Genomic DNA, 20,126 nt, shown 5'->3' with positions numbered 1-20,126 from the left:
CTGGCGGATTGCATACCTGCCAGCCTAAAAGCGCGGATAACAGACAATTGTTATCCAGCCACACATATCCAAATATACTGAACCACTTAAGACCGGCATTTAATTTAATTATAACCAGTAGGCGATATGAAGGGGAATGCTATCCCATTTGTTAGCAAAATGACCAAAATGCATCCCCCTTGTTAACCTGCCATCCCCCCTCTCCATCCCCTAGTTAGTAGCAGAGAGAATGCTGCGTGTGCATCTGCCATCCCCCACCCTGTTAAAAATTAACAAATCATCTATTGATTATAACTAGCTAAAACGCTGAACAACAATTGAACTTCTGGTTCCCGATTGACTGCTCAGCTAGAAACTGAACTACACGTCCCACAATGCAATTGGAATTATTTTTGCCTAGGGACCAATGGGAGCGGCCGTCAGTTAACCAACTACAAGTCGGCGGGATATTCAAACCCGATGGGAAGTACACAGACAAACCTGTCTATTGAACGCGTGAAGCAGATCAGAAATCGGCTGGGTGTCATCGGGTTATGGAATCTATATAAATAAACGCCATGGACATTCTGTTGTTTTCCTCATAGAAAACAAATTGCAGCCAGCGGTATTATTGAGAAAAAAGAAAAGAACCCGTCGCAGTTTTTTGATAAAGCTAACTAATACGTGTCATAACTTAAGCTGACTAGTTTGAAGCTAACGTTTCAAGAAAATGGGAGACTCCGGAGGACAAACGCGTTCGGGCTGTAAGTAGCTTTAGCTAGTCTGACTAGATAACGTTAAGGTACATGCCATAATTTGCTCACTGCCTGTTGTTTCATATTTATTAACTAACTAGCTGGCTAACTAACTATCTTAGACGTTGTTTTGAGTAATATATAACGTTAGGCAGTTTGTTTTCAGGCATTTGACATGGGTGGGTCAAATATAATCAGCTAATCTACGTCAGTTAAGACAACTAACATGTAATGCAAATATGATTCTGTTTATATCGTTAGGTTCGCTATTGAAATTGGGCTGGTCTCTAAATCTTTTAAAGCTGAATGTCAGCTGGCGTTATTTAGATAGCTAACTACCGACCTAGCTGGTTCGCTGGTCTAGCAGTTGAATAAAATCTTGAGTGACGGCATAGTTTGTGTATCTAATTTACATTTACGTTACATCTCGTCATTTAGCAGACTTCCAATGTGTATTAGGTTTACTTAATGTTAGCTACCTATAATAACTAATGTAGCTAACGTGGTGTAAATCGATTTCTAGCTACAGTAATTTATATGGAATTATAACATTTGTTGTACGTTTGTTTGCATTATATGCAAACAACAACTAACTAGCTAGTTAGTCTTATTCAGGTCAACAGCAAACAATGTTAAAGATAGCATGTTGGCTTAACAACGTCCAAATCCTTGTCCTTGCCTTTTCCTGTACATATTGAAATCCATACCCCTGTGAAACTTCCACAGACGAGCGTCTGACTGCAGAAGAGATGGACGAACAACGCATCCAAAACGTGGCTTACCAGTACCTGTGCCGCCTGGAGGAGGCTAAAAGGTCTGTGAGGGTGAAAACCTGTCACACTCAGCTCCTTGTCTTTTTAAGGCTAATTTGGAAAAAAAATTTTGGCAAAAACCGCCCCCCAGAACATGACACCTTGATTTAAGTTTCTGAGAAGACTGGGAAAACCAGCTTGACAATGGGCTTGCAATTCATACTATCCCAATTTAGCCCATTCATATGTATAACCGAGGTGGTTCCTGATTGTAATGGTGTCTTCCTCTGTTCACCGCCTGACAGATGGATGGAGGCATGTCTCAAGGAGGACCTTCCTGCCCCAACGGAGCTGGAGGAGGCCCTGAGGAATGGGGTGCTGCTGGCAAAGCTGGGCCACTGCTTTGCACCAAAAGTCGTCCCCCTCAAGAAGATCTATGACTTGGACCAGGAGAGATACAAGGTCAGCTCAACCCTAAGACAGCCTACAGTAGAAAGGCTTAAAACATTGGACAGGAACTTTACAGCTTGGCAGTTTGTCTGTCCTGTTTCTTCAGGGCTTCATTATTGAACTCGTATGGATATGTGCTGCTGGTGCGGTATCATTTTGTGAGCCTAAAATAAGTTCACTTATAAGAACATGAGATTAACTGATTCATCAGAAGTGAGAGCACTGCTAATGGCAGCAGAACATATTTTTCCATTTTATTTCTCTCTTCATCTGTGTCCTCTTTTTTTTCCCCCCAGGCAACTGGATTGCAGTTTCGCCATACTGATAACATAAATCACTGGCGTAATGCAATGGTGGAGGTCGGGTTGCCAACGGTAATTTGATATCTTCCTTGTTGCTAATACAAGTAGCACAATATGATGTGGACATGTTTTCAAAACTCACATTTAATATAAATGAATAAAACCAACATAATGATCCGTTAATTTTCATAATTTCACTGAATAGTTACACTGATGAAATTAAATAGCTTCCCCTTCCTGTTAGATTTTCCATCCAGAGACCACAGACATCTATGATAAGAAGAACATGCCACGTGCGGTGTACTGCATCCATGCTCTCAGGTTAGTCTGCAACATTTAATCTTGTGTATTGGGAAACGCTTGCACTGAAAAGCATACTAAGTTATTGCAGGTTTACGATGCTGCCAAATGAACTGAAACTTCTTAACAGGTTCATCTAGATATGAGAAATAGTTTAAAGAGATCAAAGTACTTGGACTTTGCAAATGTATCATTCAAGCACTATTACAATTTTAATTGGGAAAACGAATAGCTATCCAGCTCTTATAAGGGCAAACGCTTTGCTGAGTGTTTTCTAGTGAAAACCATTCTGATGCTACATGTAAGATGGTAAAACAGGTGTAAATGTGAAAGCCATGCCCATGTAATTTGTATGCTCTCTCTCTGCCTCACAGCCTTTACCTGTTCAGATTGGGGCTGGCTCCTCAGATTCATGACCTGTGTGGCAAGGTCAAGTTCACAGGTAAAGCTCTTTGTCACACAGCCAGGCTACACTTATAGAACTAAGGGGACCTGTGGCATTGAATGTGTGAGTATGGTTGTGATAAGGATCTCTCCCTGTCTACCTCTCAGAGGAGGAGATCAACAACATGAAGAGAGAGCTGGATAAGTACGGCATTCAGATGCCAGCCTTCAGCAAGATCGGGGGCATCTTGGCTAATGAGCTGTCTGTGGATGAGGCTGCAGGTAGGTTGGGGGTTTGGTAAAAATTCCCTGCGATGTTTGAGGAAAAAACTGGTATGGGGGACATGCATGTTATTACACATAGAGGAACAAAAGTAACGACAAGTAGGGAGGCTCAAGGAAGACAACAAATAACAGCAATGCAGTAAAGCTGTGTCTGTGTGTGTGTGTGTGTGTGTGTGTGTGTGTGTTGGTAAGACTGAGCAGACCTGCAAAAAAAATAGTTCAGTGCTGTGAAAAGCTGTAGACCCAAAATACGATCTTCATGCAGTTATTTAATTGGAGGTATCAGTGTGCAATCAATTAGTATGCATGTATGACTTTTACAGCTTGCAATTACATACTATTACCCATTCATACACCTCACTTCATATCCTTGGGTCATTAGCCTATAACTGCCTCTTGTTGGATGTTTCTTTTCACGTCACTGCTCTCTCTATCCCACCAGTGCATGCAGCAGTGATAGCCATCAATGAGGCGGTGGAGCGGGGCTGTGTAGAGGACACTGCTCAGGCCCTGCGGAACCCCAACGCCATGCTGGCTGACCTGTGGGACGACCTCATGCCTGTCTACCAGGAGATGCTGCACCAGGCCCGCACACAAAAGGCTGCCCGTGCTTACACCAAGGTGGGTATGACTGAAACAGCACGGGTCATATTACATTGGCTGATAGATAATAAATGGTGATACCCAAGCTGCTCATAAGGCCTCTTTCATAATTATTTTTAAGGATTTATTTTTAATGTCTTGCTCTGAAGAAATTTTCTGTGTATATGCTGAGATTATGTGCTCTTCTGTGTTTCTCATCTGCAAAACTTATGGTTTTGCTAAATGAATAGCAACAGTGTCTGTTTCCCCCTTTTTATTTGGTCAGCTTATATTAAACAGCAGCATAATGAGGTAAAAGTGCTGATGTAGGAAACCGCAGGAGAGAATAGAACATAAGTGAAGAATGTGTGCATTTCAGGTAAATGGTTCACAAGAGAAGGACATCTATGAGGAGTACCTCACCCAGAGTGAGATCCAAGACAATATCAACAAGGTGAATGGTATGTACAGATGAAACTTTTTTTTTTTTTACTTTTGCCCTGAGAAGCAATTATCTGATGCATTACTCTAAACAGTATCTGAAAATGGGTAGGATTCATTAAATATAGCTCAGGACACACATTTATTAAACAAAGTTAAGTTTAAGGTTGTGAGCAAAGTCTAGTTTATTTTACGAAGGACTGCAGTACAGGAAAGTGTCCACTAGATGGAGTGCCAAGCTCAGTTTTTTCACTTTGGTGAAATACGGCTACAATGAAGCTAGGGTCATACCGAATTTGTCTGAAGTTGATCACATGTCATAGATTCAACCGCCCAAATGGTAATCAGCCTAGATTTTGTCCAGCTCCACGCTGCTTTCCTTAATTTTGGACCACGACACTGTTGTCCCCGTTTCTGGGTTTCGGTGTACTTCAGCGCAGTGTTCTGTTGTTCCACAGTGCGTGCAGCAGCGGAGCGTGTGGACGAGGCTCTGGAGTGCGGGGACTCCCTGGCTCTGCTGTCCGCCCTGCAGACCCCCTGTCTAGCCCTGCGAGGCCTGCACAGAGACCACGCCCCCTGGTACCTGGAGCAGCTGGCTGCTGACCGAGAACAGAAGGCCCTGGTGAGAGAGGCATGCTGTCCCATAAACGCCACCCTGACTGTCTGCAGACCTGACACCGTCAACACATATGTAGTGTAGTCCATAGAAACGGCTGCAAACACTTAATGTAATTTTTGAATCATATAAGAGTTATATATTTTACCTGCACTTAAAGAATAAAGGGGGCATAAAATGAGCTGCATCACACAGTTTCAGTAAAGACAGCAGGTCTGAATCCAAGGAGAGAATTGATTGTTTCAAACTGCTTGGGCTGGTCATTCCCTTTCAAACATCTGTCCTGCAGACAGCGTTACTGAATGACATTTGGTACTTATTTCCCAGTTGGAATTGCATTGAATTTAACTGAAACCTCTTAATCTGCTGTGATTTACTATTTTATGTATGCACCCTGTTGACACACCCAGGCTCAAAGGGCAGGATTATGGGACGAATTAGGGCAAGTAATCATATATTATGCTTTGGCAAGACTAGGGCCAGTTTAACCTCAAGGATTGTACTACTTCAGTCTTTGGCCATAATTTTGACTGCACTTATTCATTAAGTCAGGGTGGTTAGAACAAAAGTCGGTTTAACTCTAAATTTGAATCCCAAAACATACTGTGACATTGTCCTCAATGCCACACCCAAGCTCGATAAATATGGCTGTGACATAATGAACCGTTCCTTCCTCTTGTCCCTCACTGTTTGATTGTGCTCTAGGACCTGGGCTGTGTCGATGCTCTGGACCGTGATGAGTTGCAGGAGGGGGTCTATGTGGCAAACGAAGAAGCACAACGTTCCCACACAAGTCAGTACACACAAGCAAAACATCTGACAGGTCTCTCACGTGGAGAGTATTAATGTTGCTGATCACAGAATGACTGAAAAGACCTGTCAAAATGTTCTTGTTTGTTTTTTTACAAGACAGAAAGAACTTATTGAATCGGTTTACCTTTGTTAGAATGTGATTAACCATATGGTAATGTAGAAGTATGAGCTTACACATTTAAGGATACATAAGGATATATACATATGAAGTTGCTTGTTCTTTTTTCTCCTCGACATCCAGAGTGATTTTAAAATTTGTCTATAAAGTACACTAAGTGATGTCTATCTTAGGACATTAGCAGTGTATTTACCATTTGGCACAAAATGTACAGTACCAGTTACAAGTTTGGCCACACCATATTGAATGTTTCTCATTATCTTAACACATTATCTTAAAGAGATGCTTGAAATTTGTTTCTCAGATAAATATAAATAGTGAAGTTGATGCCAATGTATGAATTTATTTCCAAAACAAAATTTTTAATTTTAAAAAATATTTTTGGCTTCTTTGAAGAATCTAAAATATAAGATGATTTGTTTTATTTTGATTAGATTTTTCTGGTCATTGCATAATTCCATTTGTGTTGATGCATGGTCCTGATGTCTTTACTATTATTCTAAAATGTGGAAAACAGTGATAATAAAGAAAGGGCCTTTTATGAGTGGGTGTGTCAACTTTTGGTCGGTACTGTATGTGCTGTATGCAGTGGAGAAAGCTGTGCACAGCATTAACGAGGCCCTGCGTCGAGGCGATGCCAGGCAGACCGTGCGTGCCATGATGAACCCTGATGCCCAGCTCCCAGACGTCTATCCCTTTGCCTCTGAGTTGTACCAGCGGGAGCTGGCCCCCCTGCAGGAACAGAGCCCTCAGGTACACCAAACCACACATTAATACTTGCACAGAAAACGAGGACAGAATGCGAGTGTCACTGATGTTATCCTTGAGGGTACGTTTTATGTGACTTTGCTGTTACATATTATTCTGGCAAATTAAGAAATTTAAATATAAATGCGATGTCAGGGTCCATCTTCTCCCTCCCCAAACAAGTCCATTTTCTCAGTCTTTTCGCCACTCTGGACCCCAGAATGGGGCAACAAGCTCCTCACAACAGTCAGAACTTCCAAAACATTGACCAGATTGAAAACTGCATCTTGGTTCAACTAACATGGAAGTCTAAAAATTCATGCTATATCCTTAAACACATTTGCTATATTCTCAGATTTCCTCTTGCACCTCCTATGGCACTTAACAGAATATGACATGTTAACTAATGACTCCCATTAACAGATTGTGACACTTATGATTTAATATTCTCTGCGGTTATCCTAACCTTTGTGCGCATTTGTAAGTTGTTGTGGACAAGAGCACCTGCTAAATGACTAAATTTAAATGTAAATCTAAGCCTAACATTTACATTTTTTTCTCTTTCTTCCTTCTGTGTCCATCTAGTTTGAGGCAAAATGGATAGTGCTAAAACATCCATGTATTTACTAGTATTATCTGGCAGGATATGCAAGGCATGGTTATTTGTAATTCTTATTGTGCTTGATATTTGTCCTCCATGCCTATAGGGGGAGCTGCAACAGGAGGAGCTGTTTGTGGCAGTGGAGATGCTGTCTGCAGTGGCTTTGATCAATCAGGCACTGGAGGCAAAGGATGCTGGTGCCTTCTGTGCAACGCTGGTCAGCCCAGCAGCAGGGCTGGCTGACATTGATGACAGCTTGGTTCAGAGGTAAGGAGGTATCACAGTGAGAAAAGACAATTGGCTTCAGAACCTCATCCACAGCCTTGTAAACCTTATTTGTACAGTTTCACAGTCTCCTAAACTTTTCTTTCATCATCCTAAAAATGTAACTATAGGGGTTTTTTTGCCTGTTCTAAGGTATAATTCAAGAGGTGCAATGAAAAAGTTAAATATTAGGTTACATATTTTTTGTGAAATGGCAAGATGTTTGCATATTTACAAACTCAGTGCAATTTTGCAAACTTATTTATACCTGTGACGTGATGCTGGCTTCCTTCATGTTGGAAACTGAGTAATACCTTTCCACGCAGGTACTTTGAGGAGCTATGCATGCTGAAAAGGCAGGCAGGAAGAGCCTTGCTGACATGGAATGAGCTCCAGGGGGGACTCAATGCTGTTAACACAACAGCGCAGGAAGAACATGACCGTGTGTATTGCAGTCTGCTGTATCCAAAGATGCATGTTGAGTAGCATGTGACAGGATGAAATATAGTTCTCTAATCTTATAAATATAGAATTATATTTTTGTAATTGCAATATGATTCTTCTCAAAACTTCTCCCTGTCTCACTGTAGAGATCCTCAGTATTGGGTTGATCAACCAGGCCCTGTGCTGCAGCGACCCGCAGCAGACCCTGGCCGCCTTGCTGCTGCCCTCCAGTGGCCTGGAGGAGGTAAATCCACTGAATGCCAGGCGCTACCATGATGTGTTGACCCGAGCCAAGAGGCGCAAAGCAGAGGTATGGCAACATTGTGACATGAGACAACAGGAATCGATTCAAGAGGTCTTTTCAACCTTGTTTATATCAAGGAAACTGCATTGTATAAAGAGGGGAAAGATGTTGCAACCTTAATTTTCTGATGACCTGTGGTGGTTACAGGAGAGCTGTGATCCCTCAGCCGAGCTGTGGCTGGCTGACATCCAGGAAGGAGTGAGGAGAGCTAACCAGGACACTCAGAGAGCTCTGAAGAGTAGGTTTGACACTACACAATATCCCACATCATTTCTGTGGAAGTCATATTTGTTTGATTGCCTTGCAATTTACTGCCTTTACTGTTACAGCAGTAAAATCAAATGACTGTACAGCAAGCACCTCCTCCTGACCAGGCTTGTTCGCTGTGTGCTTTGTGACAGTGTCCCTGGGCCTGGCGGCAGTGAACCAGGCAGTGAAGGAGGGCAAAGCGTCGCAGACGCTGCGAGTTCTGCGTCTGCCAGAGGTGGCACTGCGCAGTGTGGTAGCAGAGTGTGCTGGGGGATACCAGGCTGAGCTAACTGCCCTGATGAGGGCCAGAGCCATGGGGGGTGAGACTTCTCCTCATACCTTTTGTAGATGTTTATTTATATTTTAATGTTTTGTCAATGGATATTCATTCCAGTTGTTATAAGACTGGCTAAGTAATTTAAGTGTGCCTCTTGAAATGTTTCCAATACAGTGTTTGCTAATCTTGGCAATCTTCCCTTGGTTAAAATGAAAACAGCCTAAATAAGCTGCATACTTCTTACTCAGTATTCATGTAAAACCTTTTTTTGCTCTTGGGTTTCTGCTGTGTTGCCTTGTATGTTAATACATGATCCATGTAGAAGTCACTTGACATGAATGAATGGCCAATTGCTGAAAGGCCATGTTTACATATAGTATATAAATATTCTATTCAATTACATCTGTGCCCAGGTGACAACAGAAGCCCCTGGCTCAGACATAAGATGCAGGATGGGAGTTCCTATTATTTCCACCTGCAGAAGCTGGAGGGCACCTGGGAGAGACCCCAGGGCTTTGTTCAGAACAGCCTGTTCCTGATACACGATGAGATACAGGTAACCCTCTGACTTTTACACTGCAGCATGGAGTTCTGCAGTTCACAAGGTTTATTCTTACTGCTGCCCCCTGCTGGTACAGCATTTACTTTATGGATGATTCATAAGCTGGTAATGGAAAGAAACAGCCCTGCTTTTACTCTGTATATTTTGTCATTTTTAGAGGAGTGGAAATACTTTCTTGCCACCAGCACAACACTGCTATTAACATGCTGGTTTACTGTCATTGCAGTGTACAAAAATAGGCTTAAAATGCTGCCGCAGAGACCAAGGAAAAAGCCATAAACAGCTGCTAGAGCACTTCTTTTGGTTGTAATGCCACAGAAAAATTTAGAATCTGGTTTGCTGAATTGACATCTTTGATTTTTTTTGGCACTAAAGGAACAAATTTTATTGAAGAAAACAGCTTTGTCAGAACTGAGACCCTTTGTGATCTACGGCTGTTTTCCCAAAGGAATGCAACATAGAGAGGACTATGTTTCATAATTTTGGTTGTGTTTTTTCACTCCTGACTGGGATATTATCTGCAAGTCTCTAACTTTTATGACCAGAATGCAAAAAAAAACAGTACGCCTATGTATCCAGGTGAAGTGCGGGAAGCCGTTTGAGTTCAACAGCTTATCCTGATATGAAATAAAACCTCCAGTCAAGGAATCCTCCCTCCTAGTCAAGGAATCCTCCCCATCAGAATGTAATATTCATGTACCAGTATCTCGTTTTTCACAAACTGTGTTTCCACTAAATATTCGCTGTCTGATGTTCCTTTCCCGAACATCTAACTCCTGATCGTCTTCCCCGTTTCCGACACTGAGTGACCGCCTCGCTGTCCCATACCCCCCCCCCCCCCTGCAGGCAGTGCTGTCCAGCGTGACGGCGGCACACAGTCGCGAGGTGCAGTGGAAGGCCAGCGAGCCCATGCTCCTGCAGCTGCAGGCCAGGATGCGGGGCTACCTTGTGAGACAGAAACTGGGCGCCCGCCTGCACTTCCTGCACACTCAGCTTCCAGCCATCGTAACCATTCAGGTTAGCGCACCAGGGTTCACCTGGCCTCATCCGCTATCCTATAAGGCCAATGTATTACACATATATACAGTGAGGAAACCCAAGCTTTCTCTAATATATATTGTCTGCTGACTGAGGAAGGCATGGTTAAATATATCAGCACTATGTTCCTAAACTCTGGCAAGCTATATAATTACATATATATATATATATATATAAATACTAATCATTAAAACCATGAGTTTTATAGCCTACATATATATAAAATCCATTCCAATATGAATCTAACTCCCTTTATATGTGCTAATGACCGTGTCCCCACTAATTAAGCTCAACTTTTTCATCGGTGTGACGAACGTGTGACTTTAGCAGAGCTGCACTTACAGGACATCTGTTGGCTGTGTTTCAGTCCCACTGGAGGAGGTACAGACAGCAGCAGGCGTACAGACAGAGGCTGCAGTACCTCTACCAGAACTGGAGAGCAGCAGTCAAGGTACAGCCTCAGCCACTCATACAGGAGAGAATGTGGTGTGCCTGTATTCTGAAATGCTGCTCAGTTTGTCCAGGCTTGCACCCTCTACAGATAGTGTGGATGTGGGTGAAACGGCAGCGTGGCTCAGCGCCTGTGTCCTGCTCTCTTCCCTGCAGATCCAGGCCTATGTGAGGATGTGGCTGGCCCGGCGGAGGCACCTGGCCCGGCTCAGACACTTCAGGAGGAATGTGAGTGTGGGCAGTGGCTTTTTAGTGCACCAGCTAATATTGTATAAAATATATGCACGTAAATACAATATGCATTTTTTTATTTGACCTCAGCATGCATTTTTGGCAGTGCTTTAAACTATTTTGGCTTTGAGTATGAAATTATGGGTCTTCCACCTCAGAGGAATTATAACAGTTTTTGTCCACAGGTGGGTGCTATTGTTAAAATTCAAGCCTTCTTCCGAGCGAATAAGGCCCGCGAGGACTACAGAATGCTAGGTATGTGCTTACACACTGAATTAGTATTCCTGCACACGCACTGTTCAAGTTAATGTGAGCTGGTCTGTTGCACAGATAGTACTGCCAGCCACAATGACAAGCAAAAGTGGTGGCAGACATTCTGCAGCAGTCAGGAACTTCATTCATCATTCATTCTGTTCAGTTGCAGTCAGTGAAATACAATATTGCATTCAATACACAATATTGAATTTCTCCTCATTTTAATATAAGGTCCTGGTCACACTTGGTATATATCATTGTTTTTAACGCAGTGACTCACTCTCACCATCATTATCTCCTCCCCGATGTCTTGCTGATCTCCCTCCTCTCTCTCTCTCTCCTTTCTCTTCCTTTCTTCTGCCCCTCCCCCTCCCCCCTGCTCTCTCTCCCTGTGCAGTACACTCCCATGCCCCCTCCCTCTCGGTGGTGCGGAAGTTCGCTCACTTGCTGGAGCAGGGTGACTGCGACATCCGCCAGGAGGGGGAGCTGCTGCGCCTGCGGGAGGAGGTGGTGCGGACCATCCGCTCCAACCGCCAGCTGGAGGCCGATCTGGACCTGATGGATCTCAAGATTGGCCTGCTGGTCCGTAACCGGGTCACCCTGCAGGTCAGAACCGCAACGCATGTCATCTGGTAGACGCTGAACTCGAAACGCTGAGCTACTGCTCATATATGCAGTGGCTCTCGCCACATGGCAAGGCTACTGTCCTGCGCAAGTAACTCAGATGGTGGATATGCCTTTTCTGTAGAAATTAGCACTTTGTCCACTACAATAATTTTCCACAGGGGAAAAAGAAATTTCCCAAATGTGGATATGAGAATCCAACGAATAGTCTGTTTATGCAACATGTGCAACTATCCATTTTGTCCAAAATTCTGCACTGCTGGATGAAATTTCAGGTCATCCTGTTGGTTAGCATGTAGACTTACCATTTTGCTCCAGACTTGCCCTGTGCTCCAGAGAGAAGACTGAAATTAGTTTGCCCTTTGAGTATAGGAGGTTGTGTCCCACTACAAGAAATTGACCAAGAAGAACAAAGAGCAGCTCTCCGACATGATGGCTCTGGACAAACACAAGGGCCTGAAGTCTCTCAGTAAAGACAAGAGGGAGAAGCTGGAGGCCTATCAACACCTGTTCTACCTGCTACAGGTAACAGCTACATTTTAGCCTCTACATTAGGCTCTTGAGCACGTTGGAATGAGTAATAGCCTGAGCACTTGTTTAGCACATTCAGTTTAGTGAAACTTATACAAAAAAAGTACCTTGTACTCTACTAATGTATTGCCTACTGTGGAGAGCTATTAGAGCGCTCTTCCTGATGGGTGATACATGGCATGCCTTTGGGCTTATGCAGAGATACTGCTGGCTTGAACGGTTTGTGTCTGTGCCGTTTTTGTGCCACGCTGACACGGTTTTGTCCTCTGTGTACGGTTAATGTTTTTCTGCCCCTCCCTACGCAGACGAAGCCCCTGTACCTGGCCCAGCTCATCTTCCTGATGCCCCAGAACAAGAGCACGCGCTTCATGGAGACTGTGATCTTCACCCTCTTCAACTACGGCTCAGACTGCAGGGAAGCCTACCTCCTGCTCCAGCTCTTCACTGCAGCCCTGCGACATGAGATCAAGTCAGTGTACACACCCTGCTCTCGTACACATGCCCCCATATATGGATACTGTATTGGCGGCATCACCAGTCATTCAACAGTCAGTGATATAAGCAGAAGTAATTGGAGCAAAGCAAAAACTCTCTCTGGTATAGCAAACTCTTTCATGTTAAAACCAGAACAAATTCAGGAGTCAGTGGAATAGTCAGGCCTTGCACCTCCACTTCACCAAGATCACTGTCTGTTCAGTCTGTTGCTGACTGCGCACAGTCCAGCTAATTTCCCTGCTTTTCTCCCAGGCTGAAGGTGGACCAGCCCCAGGAGGTGGTCATGGGGAATCCCACCGTTATTAAGATGCTTATCAGCTTCTACCGCCACGCTCGTGGTCAGAATGCTCTCAAGGAAATCCTGGGACCTGCCATCCGAGAGGTGCTGCAGGACCGGGCCTTGAGTATCCGCACCGACCCAGTGGAGATCTACAAGAGCTGGATCAACCAAACAGAGTCCCAAACTGGTCACAAGAGGTCAGTAAAGTGCACAAACACATCAACACATAATTGTCAATTAGGTAGTTACAGTTCAGGCCCAGCTGCTGTCTTAAAACAGAGTAGGTTTACTTTTGCTATAATGTCACTCAAACCATGCCCAAACTTACAAGTTTTTTCAAGAAATAACTGAATGGAAAAGGCAGAAGTGAAAGCTCTGTGGATATGTAGGTGCTGTGTATGGTGCACTGTGTGCTGGTGTGATTCACTGCAAAGTGGTAAAGGATCGTGGGTTGTACCCTGCTCTGTACCCTGTTGACTGGTGGGTGTCCTGTGTGCAGCTCCCTGCCCTATGAGGTGAGTGCTGAGCAAGCTCTCAGCCACCCCGAGGTGCAGCGCCGTCTGGACATTGCCATCACCAACCTGAAAACCCTGACTGATCGTGTGCTCAACGCCATCACCACAAATCTCCACAAACTGCCGTGAGTCCGGCCTCTCGCTGTCGGGGTCTGACCTCTAATCCTTCGAGTTTGTTTCTCAAACTTTGTCTGGGTGTTCCCGTATGTATCCTGTCTGTCTGGGTCTGTGTTCAGAGACGTTTTCACACTCTCGTTGCCCATTTACCCATTCAATCAACTCCTTTAGTTCATAAAGAGATTGCTCTAAAATGCTTTAAAATGTTATGTCTGGTCATTTTTAAAGGGAAATGTGAGTAGTGCTGTGGATAGTTTAATATTACAATCTGCACTGGTCATGCTGATCAGTTCCCCCATGAATTTCGTTAGATGTGTTGTGAAGTACATTTCATTAGGTGTGCATATATCTAGAATACGCAGTAGCAGTGCAGTGAGCCAACGGTTTCTTTTGTCTCTGCTATGGTGATCAGGTACGGGATGCGCTACACAGCCAAGGTCCTGAGGGAGGCGCTGCAGGAGAAGTTCCCCCAGGCCAGCGAGAATGAGCTGTACAAGGTACTATACCTGTTCCCAGTGGCATCATAACCCAAATGGTTCACATATTAAATTCCATAATTAATAGACTCTAATGCAATTAGGTCTACTAGAATAAGTATAATTCTGTAATGCCCCCCTAGGGATTTGCACCCTGCTGCTCCACACCTCAGTCCTTACAGTAGCACACAGAAAAAAAATGTAGTGCATTTCACTGGGCCATTGATTTTCAGACAAACAAAAAAACACCTGCCTAGCCTGGAAGTCTCATCCCACACATCACTGGCAGTTTAAATGACACCCATGGAATGACTCTGGAAGCTGATGTTCCTCTGCAGATCGTAGGGAACCTGCTGTACTACCGCTATATGAACCCGGCGATCGTGGCTCCGGATGGCTTCGACGTGGTGGAGTTCTCTGCGGGGTCGGCCCTGCTACCGGACCAGCGCCGCACCCTGGGCTCCATCGCCCGCATCCTGCAGCACAGCGCTGCCCACAAGCACTTCCAGGGCGACAGCGCCCACCTGCGCGCCCTCAACGACTACATCACCCTCACTCACGCCAAGTTCAGGTGCAGCCGAGAGCTTGTCAAGAAAAACAGGGCAATTGCATGACAAGTTAAGATGTCTGTTTCATGTTAGAGAAACCATGTTAGAGTCAAAATATACTCTAAGTTCAAGTGAAAGTGATTTTTTTCTAATCCCCCACTGCATTTTGGAATAGGAAGCAAGAAGTCTTGTTTCTAACCCAATAGGTTAAACTTGTTCTCTCACTAAAAACTGGTTATGTGCCCAGGTATCTTTAAAATACCCTTGCTCTCAGGCTGTCTGTTCTTTTACTTTTTCTGACTGAGTGGAGTCAGATTCTAACCTTGTTTTGCTGGTTTTGAGTACCCTGCCAGCTGTGATTGCATAGGCATAGAAGTGGCATTGCTATCTGTTGTTGGAATAGCAGTAATTGATGAGAAAGGGAAATATGAATGGCTTAAACTGCTGTTCCACACAGCAAGTTCCTGCGTGCTGCTTGTGATGTCCCAGAGCCAGAAGAACGTTTCAACATCGATGAGTACTCCGAAATGGTCATCCTCAACAAGCCTGTTATCTACATCTCTATCAGTGAGCTCATCAACACCCACAAGGTCTGTATTTTCCTGCCATGTTTCTGTCACACATTATCACACATAAGCACATGTGATACCATGTGTGAATTACAAATATTTACAAATTTATTTACAAATATATGTTTTCCCCAGTGTACGTCTGGTCTCTAATAGTCTTCATTGTTGTGTTTTCCACAGCCCAATACACTAAAAAGCTTGTGTGTGTGCGTGTGCTCATTTTAGCTGCTGCTGGAGCACCAGGACTCCCTGTGTCCAGACCCCTCTGACCCTTTGTTGGAGTTGCTGAGGGACCTTGGGAAGGTGCCCTCCATCCAGGCTATCATTGGTAAATTCCTAATTCCTGTCTTTTGCAGCAACATAATGTCTGTAATCTCACCACCCTAATCCTCACCACCTTTCAATAATGGAACTTTCTTTACTTTTCATTTGCTTAAGATTGTAGGAATAAGGTGAATAATTCTATTACTTAAAACAGTATTGACTCAGGACCTTTTCACACATTTTTAAATGGCTTGGTTCACTTTGTTCAAAGAATATCAGTTTGTTGGGTGCACACACGTGCAAACACATAACCATGCTGAATGTTTTTGGAAAAGTCCCATGGCTGAGTTGTTTTAACAGCACCCGGTCCACTCGTGCTCATATACGCAGAGTTACAGCTTTTGATAGTAAACTTCAGTTTCGGAAATCTATCTGGTACACAAAAGGATTCACAGTTAAAATTGTCTCTATCTGCACAGCTTGATATAACAGTAAAAGCCAGCTCATCAAGATGTCAGCATTCACCAGTGAACTGGCATTGCGTTCAGCCATGCTGTACTACTTGTTTATGAAAAACAGAACAACTGATGTGGAACATGACATAAAAGTCAGAAAAATAGAAGAAGAATGTTCTCGTCGCCTCAGCAGTTCTGTAGACAATATCACAGACATTCAGTGAGGCTTTGGAAGTGACAACGGTTCTGGCGTAAAGAGACAAATTTGTTGACAGGATGCCCAGCACTGTCAAATAACAGGGGAATTTATGTCTGAAATTTTGAAAAAGCGAAAGCTAACTTTCCACTTTGTGTATACTTTATAATAAAGCTATATACCAGTACACAGAGGGATTTGTTTCCTGGTTGGACCTTCAGTTCACACTGAACATTTTTAAATGAATTGTACTGTGCTATTTTGTTAAATGAGCCAAAACCACCTCCTCTGGAGGTCTCAGTTTAGTTTGATTTGTAGTGTGAACATACTGACAGCTACTCCAAGCCACTGTTGCTCTAAGTGTCTGGGAAAATCTCAACTGTACATTAAACATTTTGCCTCTTGTATGTTGGAATAGGGGAGGGAGTGGTAAGCCCTGGGGACCCCAATGCAGAACAGATCCTGGCACAGTACAGCAAAATGGAGGTGTCCCTGACACTCACAAGCAAGTTCGACATCTTTCGGAACTCTGACGACCGGCCAGACGCCAGGGGAATCCTGCTCAGGTGAGGCCAATGGTTATTGCACTACTTCTGAATGGCTCAACTGAAAACCATTCAACGAGATGGTCTGATGTATGCTGGTTACTGTAGTCCTTCATAACTGTGGAAACATTTATGGTAATTGTGATTATGTTTAAGTTGTTTTCATTTCATTTTATTATGAAACAGATTTCAAATACTTTCTATCGCTTACTACTACTTGCTTCGTTTCTGAACTCCACGAGCAGGTGTTTAACATCTGTAACTTGTTCTCTACACTTAACAGTTACTCCAGCCATGTGATTTCTTTTGCCAACATGGTATCTTTTACCAAGGGAAATCTATTGCTCTATATTGATTGATGCATTTTTATACTTTTTTTTTTATTCACAATCATTGCTTCTATAGCCACAATCACAAGTGTGTGTGAACAGGAAAGGATATGCTATATTACACCACACACACACACACACTTCCGGCTATAGAGATAAATGCGTGTGAATGGCTTGTTGGCATCCATGTCTTGTAAATTTGGTGACCAAAGCAAGCATACACAGGAAGATCTCAGCGCTGAATTTGGGAACCCCTGTGTGAGGTACAGCACTGCTTGAGTTTTGAATCTGTGCTCCGTTTCAGCACCAAGCAACTTATCATCGACGTGATACGGACGCAACCTGGGGAAACACTGACTGAAGTGCTGAAAGCCTCCATCTCTCAGGACCAGGTGACGGTCCCCTCCTACCACTACAGAACGGCTTAGTTCACACAGCACTCACACCGTGCACGTCTGACTCCAGCAGTCCTCCAAACTCTTACCCCTTTTCCTTCCCCTCTACCTTTCAGGAGGTCCAGCACTGCTGGATGATGCAGCGGCGCGCTGAGCGTGACGCCCGCACCCCGGAGAAGATGAAGAGGAACCAGTCCCTCATCGCCGACGGCAACCTGTCCCTGGAGGAGAAGAAGAGGAAGATCCAGCGCAGCCTGAGGAGGCTGGAGGCCCTGGGAGTGCTGACCCCCCCGGACACAGAGACCCAGATCCTGCAGCTCATCGCCAAGGTAAAACGCGCACATGCGCCCACTGTGTAGGCTGCAGACTGTGCGCGGTGAGTGACCTCCTCCCATCCCTCCACCACCTCCAGGACATTCGCCACCAGCGTCTGTACCGGCAGCGCCGGCAGGCGGAGCTGGTGAAGCTGAGGCAGACGCTGCACAGCCTGCACTGTAAGAGCTCTTTCTACAGCGAGCAGGTGGACTACTACAGCCAGTATATCACCACCTGCCTGGACAACCTCACTACCAAAAACAGGTACGGCTCGGCCCGCATGCCAGCGGCTGCTCGCCCGCTTTGTGCTTCTCTGAAAGCTGCAGGAAGCGCATCCTGACCGACTGCAACGCGTTGGGAGGGCTTTTAGGGTGTGCTTCTGAAAGGGCAGTGTAACTCCAGAGTAATCCCTAAACTGTGATCATGGCCTCAAGAGGTCACCAGACACTAAGGCCTGTAAGCACAGTGGTCAATCTGAGAACAGGAGCTAACAGCAGTCTCTGTGGCTGCCTCTATTTTTCAGTAAGGTGAATGGGAAAAAGGCACCGGAGAGCAAGGGGAAGAAGAGCAAGCAACCAACCCTGACCTATACCGCCGCCCGGCTACACGAGAAGGGTGTCCTCCTGGAGATAGAGGACCTTCCCATCACACAGTCAGTGCACACGTACACATACAAACTCAATCCCTGCAGTTAACCTCAGACAAATAACAATTACGCTGCCTCCATGAGCACAAACCAGCTGGTTTGTCTCCTCTTGCCTGTTGGAATTTACACCAACATGCAGAAATAATGCTGATTTCTTTCAGTCCAGAAAGTTGGGGGTTATCTTCACATCTCAGCATTAGTGGTCATCTCCTCTCACTGGACACATTCTTTGTGCTGTTTCCATTCAGGTTCAAGAACGTGATCTTTGACATAGTGCCCAGTGAAGAAGGGGGCACTTTCCAGGTGAAGGCTCGATTCATGGGAGTGGACATGGAGAAGTTCCCCCTCAAATACCAGGTGCGTCTTGGGGAGGGGCTGTAAGTTGTGGAGGTAGTTATTCAAGAGCAAGAATGACACCCAGAATGTAGACAAAGAAAAAGAATTAGTCTTTTGTAGATTTTGAGTGTGGGATGTATTCAGGTTAACGAAATTTTAAATTAGCATTTCAAATGCTGCTTACAATCAAGACACTTTGGACATCTTCACTTTTGTCAGTGCCAAGTTGCGATACAGTGCTCACCATCAGGGTCTGGCACTGTGACAGACCCAGGACTCCTGTTTCTCTAACCAGATGAACATCTTCTGCATTATTTAGTTATTGCTCATGTGTATGTGGTTAGGTTTTCTACTGTTATACATAGTATAGCCTTGTTATTCACCTGAAAATATCATTTCCATAATTTCAAGTGCAAAGAGTATATGGTAAATATCTTAAAGCACATTTAATCATTTTCAGATGCTCATGGTGTGTAGTACAGAAATGATTGGTTATGGAATGTGTACAGTTTGTATAGTGTGGGGCGGCATTGTAGCATAGTGGTTAAGGAGCAGGACTTGTAACCAAAAGGTTGCTGGTTCGACCCCACGAGGGCACCACTGCTGTACCTTGGGCAAGGTACTTAACCCACAGTTGCCTCAGTAAATATGCAGCTGTATAAATGGATAACATTGTAAGAACCAGTAATTGATGTATAAGTCGCTCTGGATAAGAGCGTCTGCTAAATGCCATTAATGTAATAATGTAATGTAATGTGTAAATATTTATGTGTGTGTCTGTAGGACCTGCTACAGCTCCAGTATGAGGGAGTTGCTGTGATGAAGATGTTTGACAAGGCCAAAGTCAACGTCAACTTGCTCATCTTCCTCCTCAACAAAAAGTTCTTCAAAAAGTGAAACGGTGCAACAGTAGAACAGCACTAAGAGTAACAGTTCCATAGGAACAAAGTTCGCTCTCATGGCCTAATGCTTTGATCTTCCTAGAATCACTTTTTAAAACTACATATTCCTTTTACTATAGCCACAGGGGTATGTCAATATATAAAATGCACAGCTTTGCAATATGATCACTACTAAATTTAATACAGTAAGCTACTGCATACAAGATCTGAAATGAAATTCTGTCTGAAATTGGGGAAACTGGTGACTTGGGGAAACTTAATTTTCTTTTGTAGAATCTCTTATTTACATTATATTTACTTTGAGTAGCCTCAATTGTGTATGAAGTCCTACTAACAAAGAATTACTAACTAAAGAATTCTGTTTTAACGACTTCATGAAAAAAATGCCA

At 44.0% G+C, this 20,126-nt stretch overlaps 1 protein-coding gene across 1 annotated transcript; it reads left to right on the top strand.

Moving 5' to 3' along the window:
• Positions 1–709: 709 nt before the first annotated feature.
• iqgap3 (IQ motif containing GTPase activating protein 3) lies at positions 710–19,740 on the top strand. The gene is made up of 38 exons (XM_036538434.1): positions 710–743; positions 1,461–1,548; positions 1,792–1,948; positions 2,233–2,310; positions 2,483–2,559; positions 2,913–2,980; positions 3,091–3,204; positions 3,650–3,828; positions 4,169–4,250; positions 4,689–4,852; positions 5,552–5,639; positions 6,367–6,530; positions 7,232–7,392; positions 7,716–7,833; positions 7,982–8,143; positions 8,285–8,375; positions 8,539–8,706; positions 9,077–9,219; positions 10,072–10,242; positions 10,631–10,714; positions 10,870–10,941; positions 11,130–11,199; positions 11,597–11,805; positions 12,196–12,348; positions 12,660–12,823; positions 13,102–13,326; positions 13,629–13,769; positions 14,174–14,258; positions 14,576–14,808; positions 15,243–15,375; positions 15,580–15,682; positions 16,688–16,835; positions 17,448–17,535; positions 17,655–17,867; positions 17,951–18,117; positions 18,377–18,505; positions 18,748–18,856; positions 19,619–19,740. Exons 1-38 carry the CDS (start codon positions 710–712, stop codon positions 19,730–19,732), a joined length of 4,947 nt encoding a protein of 1,648 aa, XP_036394327.1. The 3' UTR covers positions 19,733–19,740.
• Positions 19,741–20,126: the final 386 nt, after the last annotated feature.

The sequence above is a fragment of the Megalops cyprinoides genome, chromosome 10 (genome assembly GCF_013368585.1).
Source record: "Megalops cyprinoides isolate fMegCyp1 chromosome 10, fMegCyp1.pri, whole genome shotgun sequence".
NCBI lineage: Eukaryota > Metazoa > Chordata > Actinopteri > Elopiformes > Megalopidae > Megalops > Megalops cyprinoides.
The sequence above is the reverse complement of the archived record's forward strand: the minus strand, read 5'-3'. Positions and strand labels throughout refer to the sequence as shown.